Source organism: Pararge aegeria, chromosome 2 (assembly GCF_905163445.1).
Source record: "Pararge aegeria chromosome 2, ilParAegt1.1, whole genome shotgun sequence".
In the NCBI taxonomy this organism is placed as follows: Eukaryota; Metazoa; Arthropoda; class Insecta; order Lepidoptera; family Nymphalidae; genus Pararge; species Pararge aegeria.
This window is the reverse complement of record NC_053181.1, coordinates 1893167-1914095: the sequence shown is the minus strand read 5'-3', so window position 1 is coordinate 1914095 and position 20929 is coordinate 1893167. Positions and strand designations below refer to the sequence as shown.

Here is a 20929-nt window from a genome sequence, read left to right as displayed (position 1 = left end):
AATTGTAAGCAATAATAAACGAATGAAATACACTTTTATTTTACACCAAAGAACATATCAGAGTAAGAGGGTACAATTTGGTGGCTTTAACGCAACATAGCGATCTCTTCCAGGCAACCAAAGGCGTAAAATGAACAAGATATGAGGTAGGTAGTATTATTCGTAATCAAAACTCATTTTCATTTTTGACTTTGTATTGGCTTTTCATGTCGGAAGATTTTTTATGAGGTTAAGTATGCACTTCTACTGTTTATAATGTTTACTAATGTAAATAAAATAACATTTTATTCTTTAAAAGTTTTATTGACATATTCATTTCTATCTAATATCGAAAACATTAATTTTCACCACATCCGAAATAGTATGAAATCTAATAAAGATTTACAAGTATTTTATTATGGTATTAATTTTGTCTTAGACTTAACATTAAAGGGAAGATTTAAGAGAAGAGGGAGAGTGAGTGAGTGTAAGATGTTGTGGAGTGATTTCGTCACTAAACTACATCCTTTAAATAAATATAATGCGTGGAATCATGGCACTAGCTCTACTAGGATACATAGTTTTAATCATCACTGGAAACATTACTTGATGCGTTTGAGTAACATAGGTTTACGCAAAACGGGTAGAATGTAACATTTCAGAATACACCTTACAGTCAGTCTTAAGCTGACGTCCGACTCGTGCGGTAAGGTTTAGAAAGCACCGTTGTTATAAATCGGCTTGCATATAAATTACCCCATACGCTATTTAATTTAGGCTAAGTCACAGACAAAATAAACTTTTTTATTTTATTTATTTATTAAAATATAATTTATCAAAACTAACAATATGAAGGTATGTCCATTATCACATTCTAGATTTTGCCTTTAATTCTGGTGTAAGCAAAACTTTAGTAACTCAATCAAATCAAATTTGTGTCAAAATCGTGTCTTACATTATGTCAAAAGTTTTGCTCACACCCAAGCTGGTTTACTAGTTTTCTTTATCTATTTCATAATCTATGCAAATTTAAGCAGTTTACATTTACCGGCCTTCAGGCAAAACATTTTTCACCATAAATAATGTGCATGACGTTTAATTCTGATAGATGTTGTATAGCTTATTTAAAATTTTTTTCTCTGTCATTTGACATAAAGTAAGAAAGTGACAAAACTCACCGTTAGGCTAATCGGCATCTATCAGAAGGTGGTAAAACAGGCCCTAAATGCACTGTTGCCATTTAAGTAATGAAAAATGCATTGCTAGTAATGTGCGACCAGCTTTAAATAAATTATAATATATTATGATTATACACACAACCTCGAGATACAATAATAAATATAACACGGTCGAATAAACTGTATACTTTGCTTGATTGCGATGCCCCTCGTTAGACCTCCTGTGTTTGCAGTCATCAGGGCGATCTACGATGAAATAAAAACTGGGACAGTAAAACACTATTGAGATTTATAAAACAGCACAAACACGACACGTGAAAACAACCTACATCTTTTTTTTTAACGATTTTTCGCATATCAAACTCTGTATAGTCAAAGTAACATGGAGCTAATGTTTTAGTCGCAGATCCTATATATACCACTGATTTTTGTTTTACAAACGTTCTGTCTGTAGGCAAATTTAAGCTTTAATCAAATGCTGATAATATCAATTTTACTCCGCTGCTCTTGTATTTCCGTACTCGAAAACGACTCCATGGTTGCGAGCAAGCAAATGACCAAGTGCGGAGACGGCCCAGGAACAGAAGAAGTTGTCCTAAGGTTACTGTTGTACAGTTTATTCGAACGTGCTATAGGTTTTACATTATACCTAAAATAATGTCCTATTTACAACTTTGGCTTTAGCTTTAAAATGATTATTACAATGGCACTAAATATTTACACAGTAACCTAATGATTATGAATCTATTCAATAAAAGTGTGACCATTCATAAAAAGTATACGTATAAACAAAAATTTACGATATTTACGGTTTTTGAAGCCGGTAGGATATTACTTAGCACTTCTGTGCCACAACTTACTTGAAGAGTGAATACTCTAAGATAACCTTATAATCGCGTCTAAAGTCTGTATGCACAAATAAAAGTACTTAGTTAAATATTGCATAGTACCTAACATTATTTTTACAGTGAACGGAGGCCAACAATATAATCTTTATTATCGCATTAACTTTAAAGTTTTAATTGCATTAATTTCGAGAAATTAAAAGATGATTAATGTTTAATGAACGATTATAAAATTATAACATAATTTTTCGCAATAAAATATACGATCAAAGTGCTTGTTGGATAGGTATCTCAAAACTGAACTAAATTGAGAGATCTAAAACTTCTTTCTGCTGGAAGTTTTAAGATAAATAAACATGGTTTATACCTGATGAAAATACCAAAACATTATTTTCATAAAAACGATTCTCTATTACATTTAATTTCGACACAATAATTAATGGGTGTCATTAAAGTGTGTCAAAATTTACAATAATTTTGTACGCAGTTAAAACATTATAAATGTGGAAAATTAGGTAATTATTTTACTGTTTTTGACACCTACATACTGTCGGATTGCTCGATCAATAAAATACACGTTTTTAAACTACGCTACTCATTTACAGAAGAGTAAATAAATTGTAGTCACATTTCTAAATAAAAGAAGATGATCGAAATGATTTTTTCGGGTGACGAACAATTTACCAACTGAGTGGCGATTCCGAAACTGACTGCATAAATTCAGTAAAAATGTCTAGCTTCCACAAGTACATCCATTAATAATTGTTATATACCTACTTAATTTTAATTGATATACTACATAAGAAGTAGGAAACTAGCCATTTAAAAAAAATAGTATATCCATTAATAACTGTTGTGTAGCTACCTAATACACGTACAACGAACGGTTCAGACCAACCAAGTACGGAGACAGGCCCAGGAAAAGATTCTATATACATAAATTTTCCTTCTCAAACTGAAATTATGGGATATAGCTGAATTTATATCTACGACCTATTTACTAGTGAATTTCGATTTCAAGCTTTCGAAAAATGCCAATTTCGATTTTATCGTCCCTGGTTCAGGAACTGGGCTGCCTGGCCTGCTGGATTCCCTGGTCACCTCCTCACCTTCGGGTATATCCTTAGCACCCCCAGGAACTGTGTGGGGTGTCGCCATGGACAGTTTGAGTTCTTCCCGAAATTCTTTAGATATACTTCTTGCTGTGAGACTGTGCATGTATTGAAGTTTGTGACCGGATTTCTCTTTGTAATCTGAACTGAATATGTTCTCTTTGCTTTTATGCCGTTTTAATACGGGTTGGGGTACCTGCGAACAAATTAAATACCAAAAATCAGTTTTACTACATTTGGTATCTTCGAAGGCTGTTGAGATATTCAGCAGGTTTAAAGTCTGTTTTAAAATGTTAAGGTTTTTTTTAAATGGTCGTATTATGACTATTAATTTATTTATTTTATAAATATAACCTAAAATAAACTATGTGAAATTTTAAATAAAATCTAAAACGTCTTCGAAACCACCGCAGCGAGGTACAGTTCCTACGATGCTGGCAGCATTGCCTTTTTGGATGACCAAACTAATTCTTTGGCCAAGGTAAATAAAGTAAATAATAAAAAAAAAAGTAAATTATATTTTTATTATTAACTTTACAAAGTATTTTCATTTTTTTACAATCTGAATTACTTAGCTTGCAATTTGTTTGATTACTGAATAATTAGGGGAAATAATATTCATATTCTTAATGTTTATAAATAGCAAGATCGTCTCTAACTTAATAATAGTTATAAGATTCACCAAACTGACCTTGACCGGCTCACTAAGGCTTTCCATGCTGACAAATTTCTTAGCCAATTCTTTCACATTTGGTAATTCAGCTGGCAGATCCTCTATTTCACTTTTAATCGGAGCTTCCTTAAAACTATCTATTTCTACTAGGTTTATAGCACTGTTTTCACTTTCGCTTAGCCTATCAATGATAGCAATGGTTTCTGCCGTATTCTTATCAGGTATATTGATATTATCATTTTTATCAGCCACAGATCTCCGTGATAGCTTATCTTCTGGTGTACATTTCACAATCTCACCGGTTTGTACATTGTATATTTTAATTGAATCTTCCACGCTACTCGAACTCAAAGAATTTTCCAAACTTGTTGGATATTTGTCAGCTTCATCATTCATTTTATCTGTCGTTATTTCAAATTTATCTGTATTATTATAAGCAGTTTGTAATATTTCTTCGAATTTTTGATCAGTATCGTCATCTGTGTAAGTAGGTTTAACAAATAGTGTATGCTCGTTGACATCTTCATAGTCTATCATTATCTCGTTTTTGTATTCACTGGGCATTGTTGTTATTGAGATTTGTTCTTTGTTTTTATTCTCGAAATTAGTGTATTGCTGGTGAGTGGCTATAGTATTGAACTGTTGTATTAGGAGTCCCTGAAATTATGATTGTCTAGTGATTATCTAGAGTTGATATAACTTTATCTTTATTTTCTTGATTAGTTTCTTTATCTCAATTTATAATCGTTGTATAAGCTAGTTTTAAGAAGTCGATTAAGATGCCAAACGTTAATGAACTAATTAGACTTCTATATAGGAAACGTAACATAATAAGACCTACAGAAGACGTAACAGTCCCTGTATACGTGTTGCTACGTAGGTCATTATTATTAAAATATGTAGATTTTGCCTGACAATAAATATCAGCATTGTTGTATATTAATCACATTATATTATTACAATAAATTATCCCCATAAGCCCCGAAGACAGAAGAAAAAGATCGTGCTTGTGACGTTAATAGAGCAAGGCATTGGTGATTGTTGCATTGTTAATATTTCTGAATTAGGTACTTAGTGGCGTGAATGGCTGAAATGATGCTGTGATTGGAAAGATCTAATACTTTTTGTTAGTTCCATGACAAGCTGCCCTGAATTGTTAGTCAATTCTTTCGTCAAAAACTTACAACACTCACCACTAACTTCTTGGAGGATTACTTGTTGTTATAAAACTGAAAACTTTAATAAAAGGACACAAATCTATGAGTGCAGTTTTAGTCATTACGTTTTTTAAATTTAAGAGTGCAGAGTGCTGTTAGTCAGTCAAATTCGAAATATCATGCCATCTTTTGGACACTCAGCAGGCATGTTTAGTGTCAAAAACGAAGACATTTTTAGTTTTATTGCTTTAAATATATAATCCTTTCACCATAATCCTTCTCAATGAGTTATGAATGAATAGAATAAATAACTAAACTATGTAAGAACTAGACATAGTAATCGGAGATTCGTCAAAGAATTTTTCGGTATTGTCAGTAAGTGTTTTCAAGGAAGGTGTATTAACTATTATTACTTGGAGCTAACTTATCACCATAGATCTCTATAAAAGCCTCTGCTTAACCTTACGCTTCCACCGAAAGTGAAATTGAGACCTGCCCGCCTTTTCGGACGTACGTAAAAGTCGTCGCTTCTCAGCGTACCACTACGCCTTACGTCTGTGTAAGTTTCGAAGAGATCTTCTGTTACCTCGGGCTTTTGCGGAATCTTAAGTCTGAGGATAACTTCATTTTCTTCAAAATCGTTATCTCCGTTTGTATGCGTTATGTTAGGGGTGGTCTTGCGACCGTCATTTCCATAGTCAAGTGCGTTACTGTCAGGGTTTTCGAATATGGGGTTGATAGCGAAGTTGGGGCTCGCATGTCGGGGGCTGAGAACGGCCCGGGGCAAACTCGTATGTAAGGCCGCCGCCTCGAGGTCGCTCAACGAGCTGCAGGCACTTACAGGCGAGGCGAACTCTCTATCGAAATTGTCTAAACTCGTCGATTTGTTTATCGAGCTCGAGAGGGAACTTGAGCCGCTGATACTGCTTTTGCCTTTTCGCTCGCCGGAGGATGACCTTGCCTCTTTGATGTAATAGTCTCGGCCGTATCTGAAATTGAATAATTAATTGAATTATTGGCTTTGTTTCTTATTTTTGTTGCTGATGCCTGTGTCCTAAACTGAGGCGTGCTTGTCTTCAAACGCTACTTACCTGATGGTATTCAGCTAACACATGGCAAGAAAAATAGATTCAGAAAGGAGCTTCAACACGCGTAGATGCTAAATGATAAAAAGTTTCCTTAGATAAACAGTAACAGGATTTACATAGGCTGAGAACGGGACCTATGTTGATGAGTACTTTTATTTGATGACAATTTGTCGCGACATTAGGTACGTCTTTGCGACTAGAAGGTTATGATTTGTTTAAAACTATAAAACATAATCGGTTTATAGTATATCAGCGAAGCCAATTTAATGTAAACTTTGTCAAAACTTTTGCAGCAAGAATTCTTCAAGAACTGTTAGTAAATTGAAATACCCAATAAGAGCTGCTTCCGCGAATGGACGAATATAGAATGAATGTCCTTAAAACGAGGAGCATACGACCAATCTTCGTTGTTATTGAATATTGTTAACTCATAATCGTTAACTTCCAAATTCCAGGATGGTATTGAGAACTTCTTAATAGAAATACCCAATCCTTAACTTAGGATCTTTCCTTAATGGGTATCGAACTAAGGACCTCGTGATCTTTAGTCGACCCGCGACCAACGAGTTGGTGATGCATTATAGTACATCTTCAAAGATTACGTATAAATTATTAACGTTATATAATGATTGTAATCAGTTGTTCAGTCATATGTAATTACAAAAACTACCTACATAAATACATAGGTATTATTATATGTAATTTAGTACTTATGCATTAACGTTATCGAAAAAACCAGTGGCTGCAACTTATTTTGTATCTAATCGATCGTTTAATCTCTCAAGGTACGAGAACGTTCACAAGGAAAATAATTTAAAAATACACGAGTTTTTTGTATGTATGCTTCATCGTTGCTGGATAACGACGGACGTTATTATTGCCTTCAGAATGCCGAATGGAAATCATTTTCCAACAAAATTAAAACATGGAACAAAACAAATAACTTAACAGCGTTGATAAGAAATTTGTTTATTCTCGATAGAATTGGACGTGGTTTAGCAGGAAAGACTCACCCACAAAACTTAATAATGAGTTTCATTACAAAAATGTTTATGAGGTACTAAAACGTTCCAACAAGCATAAACATTAATTTTGCAAAGAAGATCTAAGAGTAAACTTAGGAAATTTACCTTTGTTAGACAAATTTTGGCACTGGTTACTCGTTACCTTAACAAAATGTGTTAGATGGACCACCTACCGTTTATGATTTGGTAGATCTTCGGACAAAACATTTCTTAAAACTTTAGGAGATGGGCTAATTGATCTTCTATCGTCCATCATACCTTCATCTATACTCAAGCTAGTTTTTAATTGTCTCTTTCCCACTATTTCTTTCATAGAATTATGTTTAGTTTCTTGTTCTGTGCAAACGTTCTCGCAGGATGTCAACTTTTCAGTATCTCTATCTTTATTCGTTGTTAATGTGTCGAAAAGAGATGAAGTGCTTTTTGCTGATAGCCTCTTTTTAATCGCTTCTGGTGAATACGGGTTGTTCGGCATATCGACGAAGTTTAACCATTTTTTGCGCTCCCTGTACGCTATCGAGCCTAAAATTTAAATTGCTTCAATTAGCATTCTGCAATATAGTTATTTATTGGTATCGGTGTTTTAATTAATTCCTTTGAATTTAACTACTTGATTATTGGCGCAAATGATTTAATTCCTCCGATTATACTTAATGCGAGGAATTAAGTAATCCAAATTATGATATGTTCGTGCAGAGATCCGTGACATTCGTGCGTGCTTGTTTTTGCAGATGTATTGAAAAGTGAAAAATGTTTATCCCGAGGGCAAAAATAACTAAGTTATTAGATCAACCATGTTATCTGCTTATAATTTGATAAATGGCTTGTCTCTTTTCAACGTATTTCCAAAAGGGCGTCTACTAATTAATTTCAACAGATATATTGCTAGCCCTGGAACTATTTTATAAGGACCTCATAAAATTCGATGGAAACAAACGACAGCAAAGCTAGCTTGCCTGCATTGGTTAAAGCAATAAATGAATCATATTGCTTTAAACAATGCAGGCAAGTCCACATGAAGGCGCTTTTCATATTATTTTTTTGCATTATAGTGAACTTATTATTAGGGCTAGGCTTATTTAATTGGATGGAATCCCTTCATGTACATTAATTAGAAAATCACTTGCAAAGTGAAATTGTTAACTAGTGCTTCTTTCTAGTTTTTTTTAACCATTACTATATAAACACGGTATGGAAACCAAAAATTTAAATTTTTACTATTTCAAATTATTCTTGCAACAAAAGAAACGAGGTTTTGATGATCATTTACCTGGTATTAAGTCGTTTTCTTCAGTGCTTGGAATAGAACATCTGAAAGTAGAACATGAGAACATAAGAACATGATGGCGTAAAAAATGTATATGTCACGTCATGTAATCTGATTACTCCGTTCTAATATCTACTCTCATTTTACGAAAGATTCTTATAATTTAAGTTAGTAAGCGGTTAGTTTCAACTGTGTTGTAGCTATTAACTTGTCTTTTTATTACAATGTTTCTCAATGGTGGTTGGAAAGCTAAAACTGACATAAATTATAAATTGGACTCATTTTAACAATAACTGGCTGATCAAATTCAAATTACGCTCTACAGATCTCAAATAATACTTACAACTGAGGCTCTTCGAAATGTTTCCTGCGTAGACTATCGGCGTACCTCTGTACCGGAACTGTTACAGTTTCCTCATATTCTTTCTCACGTTCGAAACGACTTAGTGTGTTTACAGTTCCTTAAATAATTGTTAAATTACATTTATTACTATACTTATCTATTACATTGTGTATTTCTTGCAAGTCATGATTGTCAATAACTACAAAGTTCTCGTTGCTAAGTTAAAACTATGCAGTTGGTCATCACCCGAAAATAATAATCAATTTCATTCAAAATCGCAGATTGAATTTAGTAGTAGGATTATTTTGTCTATTTTTCTCTGTAGATAAAGATAGCACTATCTCAATCTGGCATCTGAAGTATTTGAATTAGATTACGTCAGCCGTATATTTTATTTCTTATTTGTTATTATATTAATAAATTAAATTATTATTTTTCATTAGTTATTTCATAAAATAAACATATTCGAAGAAATATTGTGAATCCTTTTACCTTAGCTTTGTAATATTATAAGTATAATCTCTGTTGCGGTAATTATATAAGGCACTAAAGGAATAAATACGTACCTTTGTTATACGCGACAAGAGGCTTCTGATCATCATATTCCTCGATTAAGTTTCCATTCAAATTATTGTCTGAATAATTTGCATGGCCGTTCATTATAGTCCTATGTATCTCCTCCTTTAAATTGAACTCAGTTTTAGATAGCGGTCCACTATCGACGTCGAGTAATAAAATTGAATCGTGATTATCGTTATGGATTTCGTTAGTTATGGTTCCGTTATTAATATCATTGTTAATTTCAATATCAGGTTGTTTGAAGTCAACCGTGTCTTCGCTTATAACCCTATCACTATAAGAGTCCACTATGTTTTGTGATTCGTCAATGATTGTGAGACTATCAGGTTCGAAGTCTAACACTTCATCGACTTTTGCTTTGCCGCCAATAACGTGTTTGGAGTCTAAAACTTTTTTGACGTCACTCTTATATTCTATATCTTGTTCTTCTACGTCACTGGCATTATCAGATAAATCTGTGGTATCCTCAGCGTCTCTATCGCCAATTAGAGCTCTGTATTGTGTGTTAGAATTTGGTACTAGCATAGGTACTGGAGCCGATTGAATGTTCTTTATTTTCTTTTTCTGGAAAAGCCAGTTTTCCTCCCATGATCCATCAATTGCTTGTATGTCGCTGCCAGAAACTTCATCGAACTCTCGATAATCATTATCTGTAATAATCAAAAAAAAAAATTATCTCCTAATAGGTACAATTTAGTTTTATAATTTAGCGATTAGATCTTTTATAAGTTGTACTTGAATGTCGCTACTCTTAACATTTTTTTAAATCTAATTAATGTCTATCCTAAATGTTTGTAATTTTCTTTAAAATAATTTTTGGTTAATTATTTTGTTGAATGTACTTATCTCTTGCAGCATTGAATGCATTATTCCATTAGTTACAGTCATTGCGATTTGTAACGCAAATTTTGTTTTTAGAACAATGGAATCTATAATTATTCTTGGTTATTGGATAATTAAACTGAACTCCATTACCTGTTGCGTGCACAATGTCACCGCCGTACTCTGGGAAGGGCACGCGTCGAGGCACCTCTAGGGCATCATCCGTCGCCTCCCCCTCCTCCCAGTCTGACGCATCGTCTTCACGCTAAAATATATTTACATTTCATCAACATTGGATGGATGCATTCAGTGGCGTGCACTGAGTTTCTCACCAGGGTATGCATACAGCAGGTAAATAGCATAAATGGTAAAAATCCTCCTTCTACAAGAGTTATATATAAATTTTAGGGTAAGCAGTGCTTTTGTGCATGTAAGAAGTGCACGCCACTGGATGCATTATTGGTTGTTCGATTGCTTTGTATTACGGATGGACCCATGATTAAAAATGAATAAAAATTGATTATTTTTTCGGTTCTTCAATAGTAAATGATATATATTGCAGATACCTCCTAGTAAGCATCGAAATACCTGTGTCAAGCTTTATAGCAATGAAAGATATTATAAAAAAAACATATATTACTTGTGTCTATACTGCGTTTATGTGTGTGTGTGCATGTTATTGAGTGTGTCTATATGTTAAATTTAAAAGGAATAAAATGAACAATGCGTTTCAGTTTCTTCATTAGGTTAGTGTCTTTAGCCAAGTTTTGTTACATTCGAAATACGATTTGGGTATGTTATAAAAAAATTTAAAAGCTCCTTTCTGGTGACTGCCAATAGATTTATCGTTCCAGACCCTAAGCCAAATCAAAGTTTCGTCCAAGCGCCATAATAAAATTGAACGGAAATTACATTTGCTGAAGATGTTTGCGTGATCGCAAATGTCCATCGATAAAATTTAATCTGATCAATTCGATTGAAGAAAGTTAAGAGAAATGGGTCGATACGACTAGCAACATAATTCATCTAAGTAGCTAAACACGTGCTTCCTTTACTGCATAAACATTATGTCCAGAATACCAGTAGAACTATTTTGTATTTTTGTGAATATGCAACTAGTAACCATGAAGAGTTGCCATTCCATTTTACCAACCGAGATAACGTCGAAACTTAACTACGTTACTGAGGTTTGTAACTGAGGTTACACAATACAAAGTAAGAGTTTCATAGTTATTAAACGTCAACTTTGCACAGCTTCTAACGTAGTTTCACCCTCAGAGTACAATTTTAAGCTGTAGCTAACACGGACAAAAGCGCATCACAACATGTATTTCATGATGCGCTTTTGTCCGTGTGTGTATGTGATGCCACATATAACCTAATAAAGTCATCCCAGACCTCAGATTTAAGAGAAATGTGAATAGGTACCGTTTTCTGTCTTCAGTCTCTTCAACTGGCTTTTAGATAGATTTCTCGCATACTTTGATTTTTTTAGAGCAGCCTTTCAAAAAAGTCTCAAAGTGGGCCATAACGCCCCTTGAGAGCGTTATTATCCATTATCTCCATATAAACTGGGGGGTTGTAGAACTAAGTATGATTTCAACAAGAATATTAATAATGATTGCGATTGCAATTTTTAAGATTGTGTTAAATTTAAACAATATATATTGAACGCACATGATATTTGTGTACCTAAATTGAGATAGACAAACACCCTCGATATTATAGAGCTTCCAGTAGAAGTTTTGAAATGAATATACTCTTTATTTTACCAACACGATCTGTAGAGTTAGCCTAGTGGCTAGCTAGTTAGGCTATTGGGTCTTCGGCTTCCCTTTCGAGGGAACCGAGTTGTATTCCTGGCACGCGCCTCTAATCTTTAAGAGCAAACCCGCATGCCTAAGTCGACTTACAAGAAATGGTCATAAATTAGTGATATCTGCATATCGTCTGCGAAAGGTACAGAAGTCATTTGTGGGATTGAGTATAAGCTTTTATAATATGATTCCTAAGGTAATTTTGGACCTACCAATGCATAAGTTTAAAGAATGTGTTAAAACACATTTATTACACAATATTATACAATTGATGAATTTCTTAATGACAAGGTTGCTTGGAAGCATCCGGCTCCGCTTTCATCTCTCACAAGATAGAAAAATGAATGTTTAAATGTAAAATGTAAATTTTTGATGTTGGAAAAGAGCAACTGTTGAGTTTCTTGCCGGCTTCTTCTCGGTAGAATCTGCCTTCCGATCCGTTGGTAGAGTCACTATAAACAGACTTGACGTTTCAAAAGTGCTTATATTAGGCCTGCTTGAAATAAATGAATTTTGAATTTTGAATTTTGAATAAGAGTTCTTCATAATGTTCTTAAAGGTGTGTAAAGTCTACCAATCCACACTTGGCCAGGTAAACTACCTTCTGATTTCAAGAGGAGAACCAAGCCTAGCACAGACAGGAGACAAAAATTATATCCCTGGCAAGGGGTATAATTAACGTGTCATCTTGCTAAAGCACTGTAAAAGGGAATAGGAGAAGTTTATTGTTACATATATATTATTTGGATATATATATGCTCTGAGAGTTGATAAAGCTGTTGGAGGAGATACATTTTTATGCTTTACCCGGGGATATAATTCCGCCCATGCTAGCCGTGCTGTAGTGGCGATCCGTGAAGCAACAAGATATATATGTATACGCTCTGGCTCTGCCAGGCTACCTAGGGACATGGTTAAGGTGTACACAAAATGCTCCTTTCGATATAGCGCACTTACGGTAGGGGTGATATCCCTGGTAGCCCTAGAGTGCAGGGAGCGTGGAGATGACCTGTCGGAGGGCGAAGGGCTTGCGCTGGCCGAGTGGATCCCGCTGCTGCGACCTCCTGATCCATTTTCGGTTTGGTAACGTTCGATGACCTGGAATACAAGAAAATCGTTGTTTTGAATCATGACTAACGACTGTGTTATTTGAAGTGATCATTTTTTGGCGCACTGTAGAGGGATTTTTCAGTAGGTACTTGGTAAGTAAGGCAAATCACCCTACAAACCTATTTGCTACTACCATACACTCAATCGCTGGAGATAACTCCCAGGAATGAACCACTCTCAGTGCTAATAAAACCATTCAACAGAAGGGCCGCGTCTGAGGCATTAGCACTAAACAGAAAAAAACCTATGCATCCTAGAGCGAGCGCTTATGGGGCACTGTGGGCCTAACAGGCACATGGTCAACCTATAGCTGCAGGACACAGATCTATGCAGACTCTGCAAATAGGCTGCGGAGATGCCGCTGCGCTTAATCTGTTCCTGCCCCGCATTGATGCAGCACTCTTTTGGGGAAGTAAAATTCCTTCCAGCAAGAAAAGTGCTGCTGTTCTTAGCGGCGGCCAATGCTTGATGGGAGATCTAGACAGCGGCGTCACAATAGGTCGTAACCGGTCGACGTGACACCAGGGACGAGGTGAACCTGAGCCGAAGGCAGAAGCAGAAGAAGAAGTAAGGCTGAACCGTATTTGCGGCACAAAGAAACAAATTTAATTTTATTGCGCCGTGTATAATAAAAGTATATACATTCATTTATTCGATATCGGCGATAGTACTTCGCCGGACGAGCGCTGCTAAAAAATCTCTTCTACTAAAAGCCGTGCGAGAGAGGTCTGTGTTCAGCGTTGGATATAATTGCGAAGATTCTTGAATAGTGTAACAAGTAAAGTTTTAACGAGAAGGGGCGGTTAAGGTTGTAGTCCACAACCCCGGTCCTGTGCGGATAGGTGGACTCCACACACCTTTGAGAACATTACGGAGAACTCTCAGGCATGCAGGTTTCATCACGATGTTTTCCTAAACCGTTAAAGCAATTGCTATTTTAATTGCCGAAAACGCACGTAACTTAGACAATTTAAAAGGTGGGATTCGAACTCGGCAACCCGAAAGTGTAATCGAAGTCCTACCCACTTTGCAAATCACCGCTTCCTACTTGATTATCCGAATTCAGACTCACATTCGTGAGCTTCTGTATCTATGGATTAGGTAATTATTATTTTTATACAAACCGTGTTAATAAATTAAATAATCAATTAATCGCGGATCAATTTGATAACAGAAAATTATTTAAACTACGGATACGGATTTAATAGAAAACGTGTATAAATACGAGCACGTTGAATTGTTTTTTTTTTAATATTATGTTGCTTAACTTCTTAATTATTAACTTCCTTACTTAACTTCTTACTATCTTTTTTGATTCGACTACAAGTTAGCCCTTCACTGCGATCTCATATGGTGGTGGTAAGTGATGATGCAGTCTAAAATGGTAGCGGGCTAACCTGTTAGAAGTAAGGCTGAGGTTATCCCAGTCGTACCCCTAATCGGGAATCGTATCGGGACACTAAATTGGCAGCCACGAACGCCACGACCAAGTTTCAAGTAAAATATAATGGAATGCTAAATATACTTAAAGAATACAAACATCACCTTCTAGCCTCAAAGTAAGCGTAGCTTGTTGTTGCCAAGAATGCTGGCTGTATTTCCGCCAGACTAATTATTTGGGCATAAAATTGTTTTCAATCATATCTCGAATAAAAAAACGAAATACCTTATAGATTTTTCAATATCAAATGAATTGTCATAGTTTTCAAGTTTTATCAAAAGTTGTTTAAATACCCAATTCGCGACCTTAATCGGTAATATTGATATCGGAATAGTTTTAAAGAGATGTTACCGGCCTATCATCGATATCAGTAGGTAGGTGGTAAGTATATTTATAATTAGGTACATCATGTCTTTAACAAATCCGATAAGGGGTATGTTGGAACATCTCTACCAGGTTTGGTTACAAGACTTATTGATATCTTTCTACTTAGTTCTGTGATATCAATTTCTTGCACCTTGAAAAAAATTATCACTTTTGAAGGGACAACGACCTAAGATATTATTTATATGTTGGCGAGTTTTAATACTAAGCTTATTATCCGGTACCTACTATAAAGTTGCCCGCATTGGGGCATAGAGTTAGTAAAAAGGACGGAGAGTATCATAGGCTAGTTTTTATCTTAGGGAAACAAACGGTTTCCACGGGATTTATAGCTAGCAATAGCTAGTCCTTACTTCCTTCGCGGTAAATATTTTCCTTATATAAATATGTTACGTCTTCGAAAGAAACGACTTCACTTATTCATTACATATCGGCAATCTCTCTCTAATATTGTAACTTACCCTCGAGTATTTAATGACTAGTTGCGAAGAATATTTTTAGGGTTGCTATCCCCAATAGGTTTTATCTAATCATTTTATGCGTTCTGTGCCAAAATTCCGAGCGTACGGTGGGCGGTGACGCTGGCTAGCATTCGGAACTTTACGGACATGCGGGGCATGTCAGGCGCGCGGGTGAAATTTGTTTTTTTTTATTTCCTTTAATGAATGCTCTTAATATGATAAATACTAAAGTGTGTTTTGTTCTTCCTTCACGCCCTAAGTAACCATCCAATCAACTTGATTGTATGCATAGAGTTATTGATTTTGAGTTGAAAGGCACTAAATAAATAAATAATAAATAAATGTAATACGACAATACATCGCCATCTAGCCGCAAAGTAAGAGTAGCTTGTGTTATGGGTACTAAGGTGACTGATGAATAATTTAATGACTGATATAAATACTTATAAACACCCAGACACTGAAAAACATTCATGTTCATCACAGGAACATTTGTGTTGTGGGAACCGAACCCACGACCTTGCACTCAGAAAGCAGGGTTCTGCCCATTGCGCCATCGGCCATCAAAATGTAGCATAGGTTAATTTTTATCCCAGGAAAACAAACGGTTTTTAGAAGCCGCAATAAAAGCTGACGCAGTACGCGGGCTAAAAGCATCAAAGACCAATAAAACGAAAGGAGAAACTGCACTATAATTCTGCAAACAAAAAAACTGACCTCGTCATTTCCATCGGGAAAGTAGACAATGATGAGACCGAACAGCATCTTCGCAAGAAAACCGAACGACACCAAACCGATTATAGCATTTATTAGGTCGAGATACAGGGCTTTTTTGTCGGAGCTAAAGAAAGGTTCTCACGCACGGGAGAGATCGCGCGGCACTGTGTGCTACCGATGCGATCCGCTGTGGGACTCGCCGAATATAATGCAGGGTTGGCGATTTCAAGAAAAAAGTAAAGATATCTTATATATTTACTTTTATAAGAAAAAAAGTGTGTGTACTTATGTACACGCGTTAGAAGTTATACTTACAAGATAAAAATCTTTTCAAAAATTGTATCTTCCGCCTTTCTACGGTTGTAGAAAAAACGACACCAGCAATAGAAAAAAAGGTATTTAATACATTGAAAGTTTTATTATACTATCTAGTTAAATGAAGTTTATTTAAATATCACAAAAATATCACAAATCACTCACTGACGTAGGTCGGTGTATATAATTAAAGAAATGGGCATAATAAACATAATTAAATTTGGAATACTTATAGACTCATTATAGGACTACCAAGTTTTCCTCAATATTAAAATTTGAAATTTTTGCACAATTAAATCACCGGAATGAGCCAACTGTCAAACCTTATAGCTAACTCAAGTCGTCGGTGTCGGTTTTTGTAACGGTGTGCGCGCGCTTCGTAAAAATTACCTCTCATATTTTTCCCTAACGTGCCAAAAGATGTATGACTTCAAAACAAAAAATTATTCCCCAATTTAACCCATAATGGGTTTCTACGCGACATCGTACTATAACGCTAAGTCTCTTTGCGCCAGAAGCCACCAGACCAAACCAGACAAAATTCAGAAATTATAAATTCCTAAATTTCCCCTGCGAGCCCGGGACCTCCCACTTGAATTCACAGCACTCACCGCTGCGCCAAGGAGGTCGTCAAATATGCTTATACTAGTATATAATAAGACATTACTGCTTGGAAGCAGGCCGCTCAGCTCTGATCTTTTATAAAGATTGTAAACTGTACAATCTTTAGAAGTGATGAATAAATGGAGTTTCTTTTCGGCTTCTTCTCGGTAGAATCTGCCTTCCGAACTGGTGGTAGAGTCATTACAAACAGACTGACTTGACGTTGCAAAAGTGCTTATATACTAGGCCTACTTAATTTTGAATTTGAATTTATAGACGCCTAACAAATAAACGTGTCAAAACGTCAGAATACCGAACGTCATTCAAAAGAGGAAGGCAGCAATATACGAGTAGCTTTACTTGCACTGTATTACTATTAGACTTCTTAGAATGACATAAATCAGTTATCCTAAAAATAAGCATAAAATTTAAATTCAATAAATTGTAATATTTTAATGAAGTTATTAATTAATAGATATTCATACACCAAATGGAAGGAATGTACTAGACTGTTTTAATGTAACTAGATCTGTATTATATCTACATTCTTATGAATAAATTTTGGTATTATTATTGGTCGTTATCTAAGTATACTTACAAGGTTAATAAGAAGGGCCAGTAATAATAATCGCGCAAAATTCAGGTGCTTAGTGCACAATGCCCTTCTAAATTTATAATATGAAGTACTTATCTTTGCCATTAATAATTGCCAAATTAAAAAAAAACTAAATTTTACCAAAGTACAAATACATTTTTTCACGTGATTCAATTCTTAAGAAATTAGGAATCCGAGACAAGAATTCGATATTCATCATCAATAAATAAATACAGATATACAATATACAGAGAAAAATCCTATTATAATATTAAGGATTACTTGAACGATAAAAAAGCTTGGGTGTGAATTGCTCTAGCTTCATAGCTTAATATAAATAAACTGGGAGATGGTGATAACAAAAAAAAAATACCCGGCTAAGTTTGTTGTGGGCTCTTCTTAGACCAGCGCTCGTTTCTAACCGTCGTAGCTTTAGGTTTAAGTTGCCGTACGAAGTTATCACCTTACAATTATGTAAACATATTGGTATAAACGCTTCATAAGTGCCTGTGATAGGCCTACATCAATAAGAGATCTCGCCCAACAGGAGGGTTTACCCATAATCCCAACGCTGGGCAGACAGGTTGGTGATCGCAGTAGATGGTAGTAGAACTGTAGAAGCACATAGGACGATTCTGCCAGTTCTCCGTTGTCCCTTAGTCAACTCGTACGACACCCGCGGGGAGAAGGGGGGTGGTGATAAGTGTATTTTGATCGCACCACACGGCATTCAATATTAAAAGCTTCTGATTACAGCAGTCAATGAGATAATAATCAACGTAATAGTTGAATTAAAATAAATGAGGACCAATAAGGGAAGATAATTTCAACATTCTAAAAAAAACAAAGATTTTTTTAATTTTTGTACCAACGTTTAGTAATATGAATATTATATTTTTCAGGCTCAATACCTAATACTTCAGCAGGTTGCAGGTTCGGCAGGCATGGTTTCATATTATTAACATAAAATATTCGAAACTATCTTTATATTCAATGAGATTCAAGTTCTATATTCAAAATCAATATTTAAGGTATAAATACCTACTATATTGATACTCAAGTAAAATAATCTTTACTCTTAACATATCGGATAGCATTATAATCACTTTAGGTATGTTAAGGTAAGAAACTTTTAAAAATTTACTATATTTAATAAAGCAAAGACCTTTACGACTCTTAAAAAGGAAACAAAAGCAGTAAAACTAATGGCATATAAAAAATAAATGCTAAAATACCATACAGTTCCAAGACCGAGCGGAATAAATTTACATTATAATGCAAAATATAGCATAAAATTAAATGTAACAAAAAAAAGAGATAAAAATATTCCTCACGTTACGAACAAAAGTAACAATTTTAATGATTGACCTTTGCCATTCCTTAAAAAACAATGAACTCACCCAACTAATAATATACAAAGTAAACACTGCAAAAATTCCATAGAATGTCAACAACATCCTACATCAACTCGCTACCAAACGGAACACTTGCGCATTTAAAATAAATACGAAACAAATAATATCACAGACATTATTAATCAGCGTGCGATAAATTACTTTCACGCAAGCTTCATAATTAAAAAGATATATTTTACTTACCATTTCTTTGCGATCACCACAGACTATCTGCAATGGCCGGAGCTCTTATCGTGATAACGCAATTTTATCGAGGCATAGTATGATAAATATATATTTTATCGTGAAATCACATTGTCACCCTTGGTTGTAATCCGGGTCCTATTTTTGCATATCAGGCTATCGGTTCATCTATACATTTCTATCTTAAACAACATTGAATATGGCATGATGACTAATTTTTAAAAACTGCCCATGTTTGGAAGTATCTACTTAACTTGCCGAAATTAAAGGTATTGTTTATAAATATTTTAAATAATATTTAAAAAAAGTATTTTCCGCGCTGAGTGTAATGGCCGTACTCGTGACGCCATAGACAAATTAGAGCCTTGTTCCATAGCTAAAAGTTTTTTTGTATTGATAGCAAAAAACTTAGCCAATTGTAGTTTAGAATCACAAAATATTTGATATATGCAGATATTTTCGTAGCTCAAGCGGTACAAAATTATGTTTTATATAGACGTTACAACATAATTTTGATTTCAGAAAACCTGTCTTGGCGGATCTCTACATTATCCAGTTTTCTCTATTGAAAATAAATATCGATCTCACTTCGAACATAAATAAAAATACGTTATTCATAATATTTTAGCGATTCTTTGTTACTCCTATCATGCTTATTGACGATATGATGTCGAAACTATTTTTCAGCTAAACTTACTTCGTTATCAGATCCTAAAAAACTCTTTTTTTTCGTGCTACTGTTGCAAATGGTTATGACAAGACTTTCACACGGCGGTTTCGTTTTCGTTTTCGGTTGAACGTTTTCTCAAAATTTGGCAGCGGCATTCTAGTGTGTTCCCGGATTTGTGTAAAATCGATGTTGCAGTATTATATGCAAAGCTTCTTTAGTTATATTCGATGGATACGACTCTTAAAAAGGAAACAACTAATACATGCAAACAACAACATCTTATAAATGCTTGATCGAGATTTATAAGATGAAAGTTAAACACCTCGTTTATCTGGTTGTGAGCATGTTCGACTGCAACTCACGAGGTCCTGGCCTTCAACCACCGGTTGTGCCAATGAACGGTATTGGGGTTTTCTATCAACAAAAGCTTAAAGTGTCGGTGATTCACCCCCACGCCTCTGAGAGCACGTTAAGCGGTCTTGCACCTGATATATTTCCGGTAGTGTCCGAGCTGACATCCAATCGGACTATGAGAGTGAGGGAGTGGATAGTTCACTTGTGTTTGCGCACTACTTATGACATCTCCCGCAAAATGTTAAATCGCACTGTATATTGTCCACCGAGACTGTATTTGAGACTGTGTTTTGATTCTAAGATGGAAGATCCACACCTATTTCTACATTAGCTTCGGCCTTTGCCACTCCATTTGCTAATCATCATATAAACCCAAACGGCCTACAATAGGGCACGGGCCCCACAATGAGAAGGTTATAGGCAATTGTAGTCCACCACGCTGGTCGAGTGCGAATTGGTGGACTTTTACTCCCTACTAGGACATTATGGAGAACTTTCAGGTGCAGGATTCCTAAGTACGTTGTCTTTCAACGTTAAAGCAACTCCATGTGCACACTACTCTCTTTTCTGGCAGTGTTTAAAAAATATACATCTAATTAATAATAAATTAACAACTTCCTTTGACAAAGGTTGTTTAAGAGAGATAGCTTTAGCGTTAAGACCGCCTTTGCACACCTAAACAAGGTTTTTTTTTATTCTATATATTGTGTTTATTTTGGCACTTTGTTTTTGTGTGTGCAATAAAGAATTTAATAATATAGTAATTGGTCAGTTCATTTTCGCCAGCCCTAAATTA

General features: G+C 35.1%; 1 protein-coding gene across 4 annotated transcripts in view; it reads right to left on the bottom strand.

Moving 5' to 3' along the window:
* Positions 1–296: 296 nt before the first annotated feature.
* Positions 297–20929, bottom strand: part of LOC120629111 — a 123286-nt gene continuing 102653 nt past the window's right edge. For 2 of the 4 annotated variants that reach the window (XM_039897890.1, XM_039897900.1), the window contains 9 exons: positions 12843–12983; positions 10222–10333; positions 9234–9896; positions 8668–8785; positions 8328–8368; positions 7231–7579; positions 5786–5933; positions 3806–4444; positions 297–3310 (listed from right to left, as the gene is read on the bottom strand). In XM_039897890.1, the coding sequence (XP_039753824.1) occupies positions 2996–3310; positions 3806–4444; positions 5786–5933; positions 7231–7579; positions 8328–8368; positions 8668–8785; positions 9234–9896; positions 10222–10333; positions 12843–12983 (2526 nt within the window). In that variant the 3' untranslated portion in view covers positions 297–2995. Of the gene's footprint in view, positions 3311–3805; positions 4445–4980; positions 5934–7230; positions 7580–8327; positions 8369–8667; positions 8786–9233; positions 9897–10221; positions 10334–12842; positions 12984–15998; positions 16151–20929 lie in introns of those variants that run through there. The other 2 variants (XM_039897913.1, XR_005658982.1) reach the window with 2 other exon arrangements.